The sequence below is a fragment of the Lates calcarifer genome, linkage group LG16_LG22 (genome assembly GCF_001640805.2).
Source record: "Lates calcarifer isolate ASB-BC8 linkage group LG16_LG22, TLL_Latcal_v3, whole genome shotgun sequence".
Classification (NCBI taxonomy): domain Eukaryota; kingdom Metazoa; phylum Chordata; class Actinopteri; family Centropomidae; genus Lates; species Lates calcarifer.
The window spans coordinates 21787082-21803206 of NC_066848.1; the positions used below are offsets into that span (position 1 = coordinate 21787082).

A 16125-nucleotide genomic window follows, 5' to 3' on the forward strand; every position below is an offset into this window, starting at 1 on the left:
GATCTTAATAGCTGAACTTATTGGGACCTGTTTAAAGTTTAAATGAAGTCTCTAGCTCAAAGCTAACTGGAGTCCAATCAGTGAGACAAGATTGGAGGTGTGGGTTAGAGCTACTTTAACTCATAGAAAATACTCAAGAGGCATCAGAAGACTTACAATAAAGACTTGTTGATTTACATAAAGCTGGGAAGGGAAAGTCATCTCAAGAGTTTACTCAGCAGTCCACAGTCAAATTGTCTAAATGGAGACAATTTAGTTCTGTGGATAGTAGTTCTGTAGTTCTGTGTAGATGTGGGCAGCCAGTTAAAGATGACTCCAAAGGCACAATGCAGATGCACAATGAGGTAAAATAAATAAAGCCCAGAGTAACAGCTGAAGGCTTCCATGAATTATGCATGGTTAACATCCATGGCAGGACACCACAGAGGAAACAGTTTCTCTACACACACACACACACACACACACACACACACACACACACACACATATATATATATGTATAGAGAGAGAAATAGAAAAATATGTAGAAAAATTGAGAAAAAATGGAGGCTTTGCTGCCTCTGGCCTGGAAGGAATGTTTAATGGATGTGTTCAAATAAGACACAAAATATTATAAATGTTTGTTATTAGCTTAGCATTGTGTTTCTTTTTATGTTTCTTTGTATTTGTGAAGATTAGATTACAGGTAATTCAAAATGGTGCACATACTTTTTCTTGTCACTGTTCATATGGTGTGTAGATTCCTAAACAACAGCCCTGAGATAATGTATTTAAAATGACATTGAGTACAATGATGCACAGTTCTGGTCAGAGTGCAGGTGATAACTGAAATTTATTAATTTTTTACATTTCTTAAAAGATAAACTAATATGATTTGATTCCAAAGGACATCACAGGAACTGAAACTGTATAAAAAGGAAATCACTTTGCAAAATGAAAGTTTGTTGACATCTTGAAAAGGTTCAGGGCAACAGAAACAGAGAATCTCTGGTGATGAGCTTTGTCTCTGAGAATATCTTTATGCAGTGAAACAAAATGGTCCTCCAAAGGCAGTCATGGTGCAACAGGTTCTCTTATCTAATCTTAGAATGTCCTGATTATAGGTTGAAGATAACAAATATATCTTTAAAATAAGCAGAGATAACTTGCCTCGCTGTTGTGGAAAGTGGAGTTACTAATGTCATTATATTATATTCACTACTGAGAAACTGCTGCTCAATGACACCTCTTAAATGGCTCCTATTAAATACAAACTAATGTTATGTAGGCTCTAACCTGAGATTCTTGGCTGCAGAGAGAACTTATTGCATATCAGACCCCAAACTATATTCATAAATAATGCTGGGAACTGTTGGTTGACAGTTACATTGTTAAGAAATAATGAGAATGTCATGCATAAACAGATGTTATGATATGTCCAGTTCACTGCTACATGCTTGATCTGCTGCCTTCTGTCAGCCCAGCAGACTCTCAGGTCACTGCTGTCGAGAACATGGGGCCAATCTCAATGTGCCTGCCACTTGTTTCTCTCCCAGCCTGGTCTGGGTGTAGCGGTCACCTTGTACTTAGCTGGCTGGAGGACCACACCAAATTTGCCCTCCAGACTGGGCAGAGAGTGGCCTGGTGGGACAGAGAGGGTGAAGTGCTGCAGGATCTGGGACAGGAAGAGGAAGAGCTCCATCTTGGCCAAGGCCTCGCCCAGACACACCCTGACACCTGCACCAAATGGCAGGTAGCTGGGAGATGGGATGATCAGACCTGTGCCATCACTGTTCAAGAACCGACCTGCAGAGGAAGAAGACAGGGATCAGAATCAACACACACAAGCTAAAGAACAAAGCTCACAAGCAGGGATTCAACTGATGACACAAACAGCAGTGCTGCTGTTGTTAGAGCTGAGCTGCTCATATCTGATCCAAGTCTGAGAAATGGTTCGATGTGACATTTTTTATGAAACAAAAACTATAAAGACTCAGTTCATTGTGTAAGAATCAAAACAACAGTACTAGCTTAAAGGGACAATTCATTTTCAAATGTGGCATCTAGTTATCTGTAGAGTTTTGGTTTTATTTGTCTATGGTTTGAGATATCTGGAACAATCAGTCTGTATTTTCAGAAACCATGTCAGCTGAGGTCTGGATTACTTTGAGCAGTTAGTGTTATTCTGGAAAAACACATGATGTTGCTATTATTTGTCAGTGTTGTGAGCAGCACTAATGAAATTTCATTCTGTCCTTATTAAGTTTCATAATTCCTCAACATTATGAAACTTAATGAAAGGTGACTGTTTCATAATGTTGTGAGAGTTGGAGTTTAAATCTCCTCAGCATTGAAATATGCTTTACTGCGTTTGGACCATTAATCCCAGTATAATAAAAGCAGGCCAGGAGGGTGATGAGGCTGAAGCAACATCCTAAACAACAATCAACAGTGGCCAGAGATGGCTTTTCTGTTTGTATCATCATTAATCAGGTTCTTTAATTTCAGCAAAAACAACAATGAAAACATGGAGATTTCAATTATCTGTAAAGGGCTAGAACAGACATTGGCTCTATAGGCCTATAGCTTCCATGGATGACACATTTATTTTCCAGGATCAAATATGACACAGTGCACAGACGTTTCCTCTCACCAGGGTCAAAGAGCTCAGGATTTTTCCATTCCTTCTCGTCATGGTGCAGAGACCACAGGTTGATGATGACTCGAGTGCCTTTCCTCACAGTGAAGTCCCCGATGCTACAGAGCAACACAAAGACAAAGGAGGAGCTTATAGGAACAGAGTTCTCAGACTGAATGTCTGCAGGTTGAAATTCCTCTGTGCATGAAACAAATATCTTTGCAGAGATTAATCATGAGCGAAATCTTCCAGAATCAGCCCCATTTGTCAGTACAATATAATTGTTGCTGTAGTGATCAGTTGTACTGTTATCCTGTCAGTGGTGGATGACAGTAAATGCCCCTGGGAGTAGAGTGTACCTGGTATCACTGAGGGCCACATGAGGGATGAGCAGAGGGGCCACAGGACGGATCCGTAACACCTCCCTGATGGTGGCCTCCAGGTAAGGCAGACTGCCTCTGTCACTGAGCTGAGGGGACCGACCCCATCCCACTTTACTGTCGAGCTCCTCCTGGATACACCTCTGCACCTGAACACCCACACAAACACCATCAGAAAGATCAATATTTCATTTCATTTATTTATTTATTTAGAGGGACAACACACATTAATCAACATTTCTGTAAATGTGCCACTGTTAGCTACAAGAGAAATTTATTCTGCACCAAAAACACACTTTACTTTAAGGAATGTGTTTTTGTCTTATTTGTCAGCACTTTGAAATGGTTAAAGTCACGATTCATTGAATTTTCTCAATCCTTGGATTTATATGATTTTGATGAAAATCTTATTTATGAGGACAGAGAGGGTGTGAGTTGTAGCAAAGGTTCATGTTAGGAATGTAAAATGACTTTAATTTCAGTAGAGTCAGAGTAGCATCTAGTGGACTCCAGAGAAACTGCAATTTAAGCACTACAGATGGACCTGTCCAATTGCAGCATACAATAGTCTAAAAATACTATTTAAAACTTAAACCTCAGCTTTAACACAAAGGCAAACTGTCTGAATTCAGACAGTGTCAAGCTTGTGGGTGACTGGACAGAGGAATACAGCACAAGTCTGTCGCAGATGTTTATTTGATTGAATAAAAATCCTCTACACCCAAAGCAGAACCCACATCTCTCATGCATCTTGCTGCTGTTCCAGTGGTACCTGTGGGTGGTGGATGAGGTAGATGACTGCCCATTTGAGCACAGTGGTGGTGGTTTCCACACCAGCTCCAAAGATGTCTCCCACAGTCATGAGGAGGTGGTCTTCACTAAGGCCCACAGATTCTGCACTGACCTCTGCTGTGTTGTTATTCTCAGCACTGCGTTTGGCTCTCAGCAGAGCATCCAGCAGGTCCCTCTGCACATGGTCACTGTAGTCTGCCTGGGTGGGGGCACCGTGTCAATGTAGAGTATGCACACACTCATTTTATACTACTTATTGTATTTCACATATTTAACATATATCTAGAATGACTGTTATTCTGAAGTATGTCAGTATATGTATATCACAATAATAATTGTTTGGGGCAAACACAACAGATTGCTTGACTGTGTTACTAACTATGATGGCCAGTATTGTCCTTGTATTAAATATCACACATTTTTCTGTCTTTCTGCCTAAAACTGATGGATAGGTCTTAAAACTCAGAGAGTTTCCTGGAAAACAGCAGTGTAATTTGATACTAACTATAAAGAGAAGTATATTCTGATACATTATTCACTCATTTATTTGGGTGTTTAAGAGAGCAGCCAGGCAGTGATACAGGATATTATGATGATTTTGATAGAAACGTCCTTGAAAAAAACTTCTAAAACCTTAAAATCACAAACTGCAGGGAACCATTTAAATCCAAGTAAATATTGCTGACTTGTAGTATGCTGGCCTGTCATTTACTAATACTTGCCTAAAATGTCAGTTTCGCTTAGGTAAAACAAGCCTGTATGACCGATTCATTTGAATTAACTGAACACTGTCTCCAGGTTCCTCGTAGTCACTGGCAAAGTACATACCAGCTGTCATTTCTAGTTACATAGTGTAGGCTCTCATGGCCTTTTGCCAGGTTTGGTATATCAGCACTTAAATCTTAATCATTTCTATGTCATTATTGACAGCATAGGATTACACAGTATTATTAAGAATAGGAAAACTATACCTTGTGTTCATCATATTTCTTCTGTAGAAGTTCGTCTCTGATTGAAACACACTGCTTTAGAAGACACAGGTCTGCATTGGGAAAAATCTGACAGAGAAAGAAGACACTGATTAGACTCTGGTGTCTTCATTTCATTCGTGAAGTACAGAATATTATTAGTATATATGCATTGTCTGTACACAATTTAAATATGAAATATAAATATGACTACAATCTCTAGAAACAGTATGTATTCTTCTATCCTTCCTATTTGAATATAGCATTGGGTTGAATGGCCCTATTAGGTTTAAATATCTTCTATTTTCCTCAGCATTGAAAGTGTTTGGAACATTTTTTCAACATGAACAAATAACAACAAGAGTAACTTCTGAATCAGTATAACTGATGTAAAGAATCAAGACACTAATCCCACCAGTCCACATTAAGACAGAGGCTAGTTTTTACTACCACACAGCAAATTAGGTCTTAATTATACTGATAAAAGAGAATGATGTTTACAATGCTCATAATGCACCTTTAATTATGTCCCTGTATATCCCCTATATGTTCCTGTGCCTTCTAGTTTATTGCCTCTTTTCCCACTTTGGATTTTTTCTTCAGAGTATTCATGTTGTGTACCTGTAACCAGGGGAAGATGTCGACGAGGCTGTCCTTTGCCACAGTGTCCACGATGCCCTGGCTATATTCCAGCATGGCCTCAAACTCTGGGTCTCCTCGACGGTAGGAGGAGTTGAAGCAGAGTGAACATATGACGTTGGTTACAGCTCGAGTTAGCTCAGGAGACAGATCCAGGGCAAGTCCAGCAGCTGCTGCCTCAGACAGGACAGAGCACAGAGACTGGGCCTCTGCACAGACTGAGCAGAACACCAGGGATGTGAATTTTTGGTTTGCTTAGATTCTACAATATCAAACTGAATACCTTTCAGTTAGGATTGTTACTCAGACAAAGAGGCAGTTTACACATGGCTTAGGCTTTGTTATGGGCTCTGATAGGAATTTTCCCTATTTTCTGACAACATATGGACCAAACCAATTATCAGTGACAATAGTGACAATAACTGCTGAAGAATCACTTTTCAAGTGCAGCATTAATTTGTTTAATCATGGGATTCGATATTCCAGTTATGCTGAATTCAGACATTTCAATCTGATCTTTGTGGAGGAATCTCACTATTTCTGCTGCACAGCCCAATTTCCTGATGGATTCTTCCTTACTTTCACACTTTCCACTCTATTGGTTTGAGGACAGAAATGTCAGAACCTGAACAAATAAAACCACAACAATCTGCATGGACAGATGTCACCCTTTGACTGATTACTTCCAATATTTCAATATTTGCTCAAACTTCCAATATTCATCAGAAATGTGGTATGCATGAGTCTATTTAGAGCAGTCTAAGGTGAGAAATGGCTGGGCTGCAGCCTAAACAGCACATGCAGTTTGTAACCCAAATGTAATGTAACCAGTGTAGAGTGGAGAGTGTAGAGTGTACTCACTGATCTTCTCTATGGAGGCAGATCCCTCTCCAAACATGCACAGAGCTCCATGGACTATTTTCCGGTGGAACCTCCAGGTAGCACTGTAGTCTCCAAATGCAATGTCTTTCCCATCTCTGGTCAGAACATCTGTGGTCACCTTCATCACACAGCACAGGGATGGAAAGAGAAAAAAACATAAATGATGACTGCTGCTGCTGAGAAGAAGACACTGAAGACGAGGTATACCCACAGTTCTGGGTCTTCCTGCAAATGTCTTCCCTTTCTTCAGCAAGACTTCTTTGGCGTGTCTGTGCTGGTTGACTATGATGATCACTGTGGGAGCCCATCTTCAGAGAGTATGTATGTCCATATTTCCCCTGCAGTCCTTTGAACAGCACATGAGGAGGGTGTGGGCTCCATAGACTCAGGAGACTGCCGATCAGGGGTAGTGCTGGGAGGCGGGGGAGGTCCTGGGAGGCCTGCACAGATGTTCTGAGCTTTAACTGCACTGCTAACAAAGCCAGAGCCCAAAATGCACATAGACACAGAAACCAAGCCATATCCATAACAGTGAGCCCTGACAGAGGGGATCTGGTTCAGCAGAGGCCAAGCATCACAGAGAGGAGCTGTGCAGGATGGCCCTGAGCTGCTGCAGGGCCATGTTTTTATGCTGCTCCTTCAATGCCAAATCCTTGACTCTGAATATGAAAGGCTGTGCCAATTTAAACAAGATAAGATGACGCTTGATTCATTGAATTCTTGCAGAAAACCACATAACACTGTCAAAGTGCAGTCTGGCAGTGATGAAAAGTAACTAATAGTAACTAAACATTGCTGGACTGGAGTACAACTTTCAAGTACTTGTACTTCATAGGGGTATTCAGTTGTTTGTGACTTAACATTTCCACTCTTGCTGCATTTAACTGCAGGTGTAGTAAGTGCTGACTTTGAAAATGATCATATTGCACATGAAACACAGAAAATATGATCCACTGTTATAAAATCAGCTACCCAACTTTTAAAAAATGAAATGAAATGAGACTTTTTCAGTACTTTACAGTATCACTGATAATACTTCTATACTTGTCATGTAAAATGTCAAATTTAGTGGGGTTTGTTAAATTGTTTTTTTTTTTTTTCAAACTGAAGGGCTTATGTCTTTACTACTACTATTATTCTTATAATCGTCTTTCAAAACACTAAAACATTTCACAAAATGGAAAGGGAAGGACAGCAGCTCTTCTTTGTGATTGGACAAAACCCCTGTCAATTCAGAGTTTATCCAGTGATGTGTTCACAGTCGGTGGGTGATAGAATAAGGTTCTGCGGAATGATCATGGAGAGAAAAGATGTGCATACAGCTATATAGTGAGGGCACACTTTACTACATTCCTACATTTTGATTCATTTGTGTGCACAAGATAAGTTTACATACAGAGAGCCTTTACAACAGACTGTCTTTCTCACACTTTATCTGTGTGTGTCTATACCTCGCTAAACTGCTGCAGCTGGAGAGAGAGAGAGCACACGGAAAACTGGCCTTCGTATTGTGTTCTGTTAACTCATTCATTCATTCATTATCTATACCGCTTATCCTTAAGAGTTGCAGGGGAGCTGGAGTCCTATCTCAGCTGACACTGGGTGAGAGGCAGGTACACCCTGGACAGATCACCAGTCTGGGCGTTCTGTTTACTCATTGACATAAAATAAACATAACATGTCTCTCCTTGTCTCCTTCACCTGAAGAGCAGCAGGTACGCTCACCGCTTGGCACCAGCTGGTGCCCCTCATTTTAAGATGAGGGCCAGCCTGATGAAAGCTTGTTGCGGTTGTGACACACAGTTGTGTGTATTTATCATGGATATAGCTCACATGCAGCTTTGTAACATGTCTGATGCTGATGTGACACTGTAGTTTTTAATGTTAAAAACAGTCTGCAGAAACTGTCAGGCTTTCCTTTGTGTATATTGGATGGTGATGATGTGAAGATGATGAAGAGATCTCCGCTCACACTGTCTTGCTTGTATAAAGAAGTTTATTACAAAGAAGTCCAGCATCAAATCAAGCACCACAGTAGCCTGGATCTCTCTCTCTAACAGCTCTAAACATCAGTATATATAGGTTAGTTGTTTTCATGATCTATAGCGAAACATCTGGACCTCACTCAATGACCTCACATTTCCAAGAAACAAAGAGGGAAGAAGGGAGGAAGGAGGGCCCCTCTCCCTATCACTTACATATTTATGTTCATGGCTATCAACCTAAACATGAACCCCAAAAATAGAAACCATATATGGAATGTCAGAGACTACACCTTCATCTTAAGGTGAAGTATCAGCTTCTCAGTGTTTCCCTACACCTGGCGCGTGAGCAGCTGAAGCCGGCGCCAAACGGGAAGCATACCTGCTGCTCTTCAGGTGAAAGAGAGGCCAAGGATATATATGTGTTATGTAAATGAGTTAACAGAACATAATATGAAGGCCAGTATTTTCTGTGCGTCTCTCTCTCTCTCTCTCTGCGTATGAACTGCAGCAGTTTAGTGAGGTATAGACACACAGGTAAAATGGTGTGGCCCAGTTTCAGGCTGATTTACACTCTCATTATTAATGACTAATAAATGGCTATTTAATTAATGTAGTTACTGTAACTCATGCTGCCTTGTTAGCTAATAATCAATCAATCAAGTGGCCTGGGTGCTGTGCACTACATGCTTCGGGGAGAAAGCCAGTCTGTTGTAAAGGCTCTCTGTATGTAAACTTAGCTTGTGTGCATGAATCTAATCAAAATGTCTGAACGTAGTAAAACGTGCCCTCACTATATAGCTTATATACACATTTTTTCTCTCTATGATCTCTATGGGATCCTAATGCTCAATTCTATCACCCACCGACTGTGAACACATCACTGGAATAAACTCTGAATTGACAGGGGTTCTGTCCGATCAGACAGAAGAGCTGTTGTCCCTCCCTTTCCTATTGTGAAATGTTGTAGTGTTTCTGAAATGCTGCTGTGTTTTGACCTTCAGGGCCACCGCGTAAAACTGATCCTAACACCGTCACCAACAAAGCCAGCAAAATGTGAAACACATAACATTTTACATAATAGTTTACAATGAATACTACATATGTGATGAAAAAAATACAACGGACAGTAGATTATTATTATTATTTAATTTTAGCATATTCTTATTTTTAACAGTGAAACTTAATCTTGGTGTGAGTTTATAGGACGAGTTGCTTTGTATTTTGACCCTGCCCGCGTACCGTCGCTCACCCAAACAGAAAATGTCGTCGGCTGAGTCTCAGCCGCGGTTCGGCCAGTCAGTTAAAGGTTTATTATCCGACAAAGTGGGCTCCTGTAGCGGGGATGTGATCGCACTGACCCGTCAGGTGCTAAAGGGATCCCGCAGTCAGGAGGTAAACCGACACGAGTGGTTTTTCAATCAGGATAGCTTCCTCAGGCCGCTAGCTAAATGGACCGAGCAGCCGTAGATACCGTCAGGGCAGGGTGTACCTTCAAAACAAAAGCACCGCTACCACACACAGCCCAGCATGGACTCTAGTGGCAGGGATTTGATGTTTAAAGTTGAGCCTTAGGTGTTATATTACTTAACTTGATAAAGCTAATGGATTCTAATAAGATTCTGTAACTGGATTGCTAATGCTGCTAAACGTCCTCGCTTGGTTAGGTTATTAAGATGTACCTGAACGTTAGCATTGGTATAAAACAGGCCGGAGGTCAATGCTGAAGGTAGGGTGGCATCTGCCTAATTTTTCATAATCGATTTTTCAAGTAAAACCGCGCGTTTCCATAGTCCAGTCTCTCAGCCGAGAGGATCTTCTGCTTTCCTTTGTCTTATGTGAAGATATTTGTTTCGGATCTGTTTGTCAACAAAACCAAACGAGTAAATCATTGTCAGATTCACTAAAAATGTGAATAATCATTAGTTGCAGGCCTAAACGCCACACTGTTGCTAATGTCTGTTTCAGCTTCTTGGTCAAGCAGCAAGGAATATGGTCATTCAGGAGGACGCCATCCTGCACTCTGAGGATGTGAGTATCAAAATGTACACTCACTAATAATGCTGTATAACATGCCACAATCCCTGAACAAAACCCAAACAGTTCAACAAAGGTGAGAATATACAGGAGTTTCTGAGTCTCTTCTTATTGAGTGCAACTCAGTGAAGTAATAAAATGTAAAGTTTCTGCTCTAGTTTATGTGATTCACAATAAATTCATCATCACTATCATCTGTCTTTCAGAGTCTGAGAAAAATGTCCATCATCACCACCCATCTACAGTACCAGTGAGTATCAGTCAGCTGCTAATACAAATATGTGACGCTCATTGACCTTTGTTCAAACTAAATTTTGGCTCTATTCTGTCTTTGTAACTGTCTGTCTGTCTGTCACTAAGGCAGGAGGCCATCCAGAAGAAGTAAGTCTAAACACGGCTTTGTTTTTGCTGTAGTGGAAAGAGCTGACATCACTGTCTCCTCAATGAGCCATAACACAAACTGATGACGTGCATTGCCTCTCCTTGCTTGTTTCCATCCTCCAGTGTGGAGCATTCTAAAAACCTGCAGGACCAGCTGAGACACCTGCTGAAGTGACAGGGACACACCCCTGACCACAGGAGGCATCCTGTGTTAACCAACACTGTCTAAGCAAGACTGAAGCATCCGTAGGCTTTAATACCATATTTATATTTTATATGCCAGTGCTGGCTGGCATAGCTGGGACTATCATCAACTCACATTTTGGAAGTGAAGTGATGCTCTGCATCAAACACAAACACAGTGCCTGTGCAACAGCCATCTTGCATTATGTAAAATGTTTTGATCAGTGGTATTAAATTAATTTATTGAATAACTTTTCTGTGTCATGTTTGTGTCTCATTATACCACAAATAACTGCTAACTGTCAACTGCATGAACTTTACAATGGTATAGGATCAAATACACACCTGTAAGAAATGAGCCATAGACCTTTACCATTTCACATTTAAAATACACACACATATGTGTATGTGTATGTGTATGGATGCATATGTGTATGTGTGTACACACTGATGAGCCAAAAAAATGCAAATAATGTTGCTGAGATACGTTAAATGGTAAAATGGTAATGGTTCTTGTAGTCAGTGTGTTGGTATGTGGGAGAAATGTCCAGGTGTAAAGACATGAGTGAATTTGTATCTGAAACAGCAAGGCTTGTGGAGGCTCCTGGTCAATAGTGGTATTGACTTGATATCGGTTTGAGGAGCGACAAACCACAAACTGGCACATGATTTTTTCTATACACTTCAGGTAGATGCAAGTGTTGGACATTGTGTTTTGCCTCTTAAGCTTTGAGAGAACAGTAATTGAATAAGAAGGAGTTTCTCCTCTCCACCTTTGGCAAGGGACACAGTTCTTGTGGTTCAAGGACTGAGCATTGCAGGAGAGCATCACCATCCAAACTACAAACACGTGTTTAACCACATGTTTAAGAACTGTTTGGTGATCTCAGCTTTCTGGGTCTCCCCAGGTCAGGGTGCTTCTGGCTTGTGCCAGATGCTTTGACCAAAATGTACCTTCTAGCAAGTCTAGTTTAATTTTCATTTAAATTACACATTCAAAAGATTGCTGCTACAACATTTACATTTTTACATACAGTTTCCATTTTGTAAGTGCTTAATGTGGAAACAATGTGCCTTAAAATGTCATGAGGCCATACCTACAGAACAGCAAGAGGTCCACTTTTGAATTGTTCATCATTGGACAGAAGATTAACCAGCAACAAAATAAAAAATCAACAATTATCAAAAACAAAACAAACAAAAAAAGAAAAAGGGACAAAAAAAGAAAAGCCAAAAATGGTTCTGACTTCTCAAATCTGAATTTTTGGTACACCAGCCTACACAGCCTGACAATGAAGAGTATTTCTCCATCTAAAACATTATTAGCAAGAGCTTCATTGGCTGCATCATCAGCTCAGACTCATGATAAGGAGCAAAGGGACCAACTTATCAGCAGCCTGAGGGACAACAGCTGCTTGACCCTGACAGTGTCCCTGAGGCCAGGCTGCTCTTGTTACCCAATGCTGCACGTGTTCCACTCCATATGGAGAGTTTTCTGCTGCACACATACAGGGGGCATACTGGCCTTCAGTGCCAGCCAGCATACTCCACGTATGCAGGCACTTTTAAGAAATAAAGAGATGAATCATATCTGGAAGGTGCAAAAAACACATTCAACAGAATGGGAAATGGTACTGCTAAATAGTCTATATGTTATGTTCAATTTTAAGTGTCTCTGAGGATCCTGCTGTCCATATCAAACCCTGCAGAATTTTTGGGAACATGGGCTTCAAAGTTCCTCTTGATTTTGGGAACAGCAAAAACCCATCTCAAGGTCTGTTTGTTAGCTTTTCTGGTGCTTTTGATAATATCATATGAGCACTTCTCATCCAGGTTGGTGTAAAATGGGAATCTGTTTGGATAACAGACTCACTCTTGTGACCAAATTGGAACATCTGAAAGTCGAAATTGGATCTTTGTACAGGAACAATTCATGTCTCTCTTGTGACCGTCAATCATTGTACATTTTAGAATTACATTTACTTTAACTGTTTTTACTCAGTGCTTTTACTGTAGCCATTCTTTTAATCTTATCGGTTAAACTGTGATTTATTTTAATCATTTTACTGCATTTATGTACAAATCTCTTGGATTTATGTCTTTTGAGAAACACTTTCTAACTTATATAAATATAAACCGATATATACCGAACCAGTATAAAGTATATCTTAAATATGATGATTATTATTATTATGGTGATATTGCAGCCTCTCTCTCCGCCTTAGAACCTTGGCTTCATCACAGCTGATACAGTCCTCACTCATTGGCCTTCCTGTTTGTCCTTTTTTTCTTTCTATGGGGCGGCTGTGTCTCAGCAGGTACGACAGCACATCCACTGATCCCTGGCTCCTGCTGTTCACGTCGTAGTTTCCATAAAAACACCACATTGCTCCTGATGGTTGGCCATCAGTGTGTGAAAGTGTGTGAATGGATGAATGACAGGCAAAGTGTCTTTTATCTATTAAGGCAAAAAGGTGCTATATAAATGCAATGTTATGTTATAATGTCAGGTCACAGGGCAGATGGATGAGTAAAATAAATAAATAAATAAAATCTCACATTGCTTTTGAAGATTTCAAAATATTTTAACTTTGATATTGTAATGATTATCTTTATTGTGTGTGTAAATGGATTTGTCTATGCTTATACTGTAAAGGATGAACAGACTAGTTGCAGGAAATATAGTCACATATTTCCTACATATTTTGAATAATGGCCAAAAAAATGTTTTTGCAGAAATTTGGATATAAAATGTCATGTCATCATTTTATCCTATTATACTTTTATATTCATTTTTGGTATATGAATTCTTTAATTATAGCCAAAAACATGTTTAATCAGTGTATTCTTGAGTCCAGGTGGATGTTTGTGCCAGATCTAATGAAGCTCCCTCCAGGCATTCCTGATGAAGAATGGGACAGACGTGAGGTCACAGTGATCTTGACCTCTGACACTTGACCACCCAGCTGACATTGTGCAAGAGGCGAGGTACACTCTGGACAGGTTACCAATCTATCACAGCCCTGACATATAGAGACAAACAGCCATTCCCCCTCACATTCACCCATAGCTAATGACGAACATGCAAATACCACACAGAAAAAAGCCCTGTGTGAACCAGGGTTCGAACCCCAAACCTTCTTACAGTGCTAACCACTGCACCACCATGCTGCCCTGTTTTTTGCTGACACATCAGGCAAATGGTTACTTCGCAAACATGCTTCATTTATAAAAACACCATAAATACAGTGGTGCTTGAAAGTTAATGAACCCTTCAGAATTTTCTATATTTCTTCATAAATATGACCAAAAACATAATTGGATTTCACAAGTCCTAAGAGTAGATAAAGAGAACCCAATTAAACAAATGAAACAAAAATACTATACTTGATCATTCATTTATTGAGGAAAAAGATCCAATAGCACATATCTATGAGTGGCATAAGTATGTTTCAGTATCTGGTGTGACCCCTTTGTGCAGCAATAACTGCAACTAAACATTTCCAGTAACTGTTGGTCAGTCCTGCACATCAGCTTGGAGACATTTTAGCCCATTTTTCCAAACAGAACAGCTTCAGCTCTGGGATGCTGGTAGGTTTCCTCACATGAACTGCTCACTTCAGGTCCTTCCACAATATTTCAATTGGATTCAAGTCAGGACTTTGACTTGGCCATTCTAAAACATGAATTTTATTCTTCTATAACCATTCTTTGGTAGAACGATTTGTGTGTTTAGGGCCATTGCCTTGCTGCATGACCCATGTTCTCTTGAGATTCAATTCATGGATGGATGTCCTGATATTTTCCAAACAATGATACTACCACCACCATGTTGGGATAAGGCTCTTATGCTGGAATACAGTGTTTTCCTTTCTCCAAACATAATGCTTCTCATTTAAACCAAAAAGGTCTATTTTGGTTTCATCTGTACACAAGACATTTTTAGTTCTGTGGATTGGTGGCAGTCCAAATTCTTAGAGAGTGGCTTTCTTGTAATCATTCAAGGCAGTCCTCTGATGAGTGTCAAACAACTCCTGTTCTGAGGTCCTTGCTGAAATGACTCCTTAGTTCATGCCATTGACATAACACACTCTGTCATAAACGTGTCGATCTGGTGAAAGGTCAGAAATTCATTGACACAGTTGTCAACTGTGATTGGATCAATTAAGTTTGTAATCTCAGGCTGATATCAACTCCTAGAGGTTTCACATATACCTTATAACGTTGTAAGTCAAATTGAATTCAATATCTATTACTGCTATCTAGAGTCACATATATGCTCACGATATACTGGATGATTTTCCGCAATAAATGGATGATCAAGCATGATATTTTTGTCTTGTTTGTTGTTGTTGGATTCTCTTAATCTACTTTTAGGACTTGTGTCTTGATGTCTGTTTTAGTTCATATATATGAAGAAATAGAGGAAAAAAAGGGGTCACAAACTTACGAGCACCACTGTAGTTTTCTAAGAGCTAACTCTGAGACAGCCGTTTCCTAAGGAAGTTCAGACACATTATGATGGGCAAAGACCCACTCCTATCCTGCCTCTGATTGACTTACCCTGATATACTTAAACCAATCATCACTCTTCCTGCCTAAACCAACTCAAGCAATGATGGCACTGAATACTATTCAATCAGAGGCAGGGTAGGGGCTTGTCTTCGACCACCTGGGAGAAAAAATAAACTTCTAGCCGCATCTGCTAAGATGGCCTTTCATTTAAACCTCTAAATAAAAACTGTTGACTGCAGCCAGGTGACAAATGAAAGAAAAACACATTTTAGTGTGTTAGGAAGGTGTTGTTCCACCACAAGCCTCCAGGTGGTGGAGGAGAGCTGTATAAGCTACCACCACATCCAGGGAGGGACTGTGTTTCAGAAGAGAACTGTTCAGAGCACTGAAGCTGTTCTGGAGGCTTGTGGTTGAACAACAAAGGATGCTTCAAAATATCCCATAGTTCAGTTGGGTTAAGATCTGATGACCGTGAAAGTCACAGCATATAATTCACATAATTTTCACCCATATCAAACCATTCAGGAGCCCCTGTGTTCTGTATAACAGTATCTGCATTAGTTATGTTTTTACACTCATCCAAGTTTTGTCTTAATTTGTAATTTTTTTGTCTTAACACATTGTTATTTTCCACTGAGGAAATAAAACTGCTCACAGTGAACCTCTGTGGTTTATCCAGAGCTACCAAGACACTGTCAAATGAGAGACCATTAATACATCTTACTGCATGGATAGCACAAAAGGAAATC

At 40.1% G+C, this 16125-nt stretch overlaps 2 protein-coding genes across 2 annotated transcripts; one reads left to right on the plus strand and one right to left on the minus strand.

Moving 5' to 3' along the window:
* Nucleotides 1–743: 743 nt before the first annotated feature.
* LOC108895342 (steroid 17-alpha-hydroxylase/17,20 lyase) lies at nt 744–7224 on the minus strand. The gene is given in 9 exon segments (XM_018694090.2): nt 744–1785; nt 2633–2736; nt 2977–3146; nt 3770–3988; nt 4761–4847; nt 5379–5614; nt 6258–6396; nt 6490–6573; nt 6575–7224. Coding segments are annotated over 9 exon segments (1551 nt in total). The 5' UTR covers nt 6806–7224; the 3' UTR covers nt 744–1504.
* A 2250-nt stretch (nt 7225–9474) lies between these two features.
* borcs7 (BLOC-1 related complex subunit 7) lies at nt 9475–10880 on the plus strand. Its single transcript, XM_018694060.2, has 5 exons — nt 9475–9655; nt 10229–10291; nt 10504–10547; nt 10658–10678; nt 10802–10880. Exons 1-5 carry the CDS (start codon nt 9524–9526, stop codon nt 10851–10853), a joined length of 312 nt encoding a protein of 103 aa, XP_018549576.1. The 5' UTR covers nt 9475–9523; the 3' UTR covers nt 10854–10880.
* Nucleotides 10881–16125: the final 5245 nt, after the last annotated feature.

Coding starts and splice junctions, on each gene's coding strand:
- borcs7 (XM_018694060.2), top strand. CDS start 9,524: ATGTCGTCGGCTGAGTCTCAGCCGCGGTTCGGCCAGTCAGTTAAAGGT. Junction 9,656..10,228: donor AGGGATCCCGCAGTCAGGAG/GTAAACCGACAC, acceptor TGTCTGTTTCAG/CTTCTTGGTCAAGCAGCAAG. Junction 10,679..10,801: donor CAGGAGGCCATCCAGAAGAA/GTAAGTCTAAAC, acceptor TCCATCCTCCAG/TGTGGAGCATTCTAAAAACC.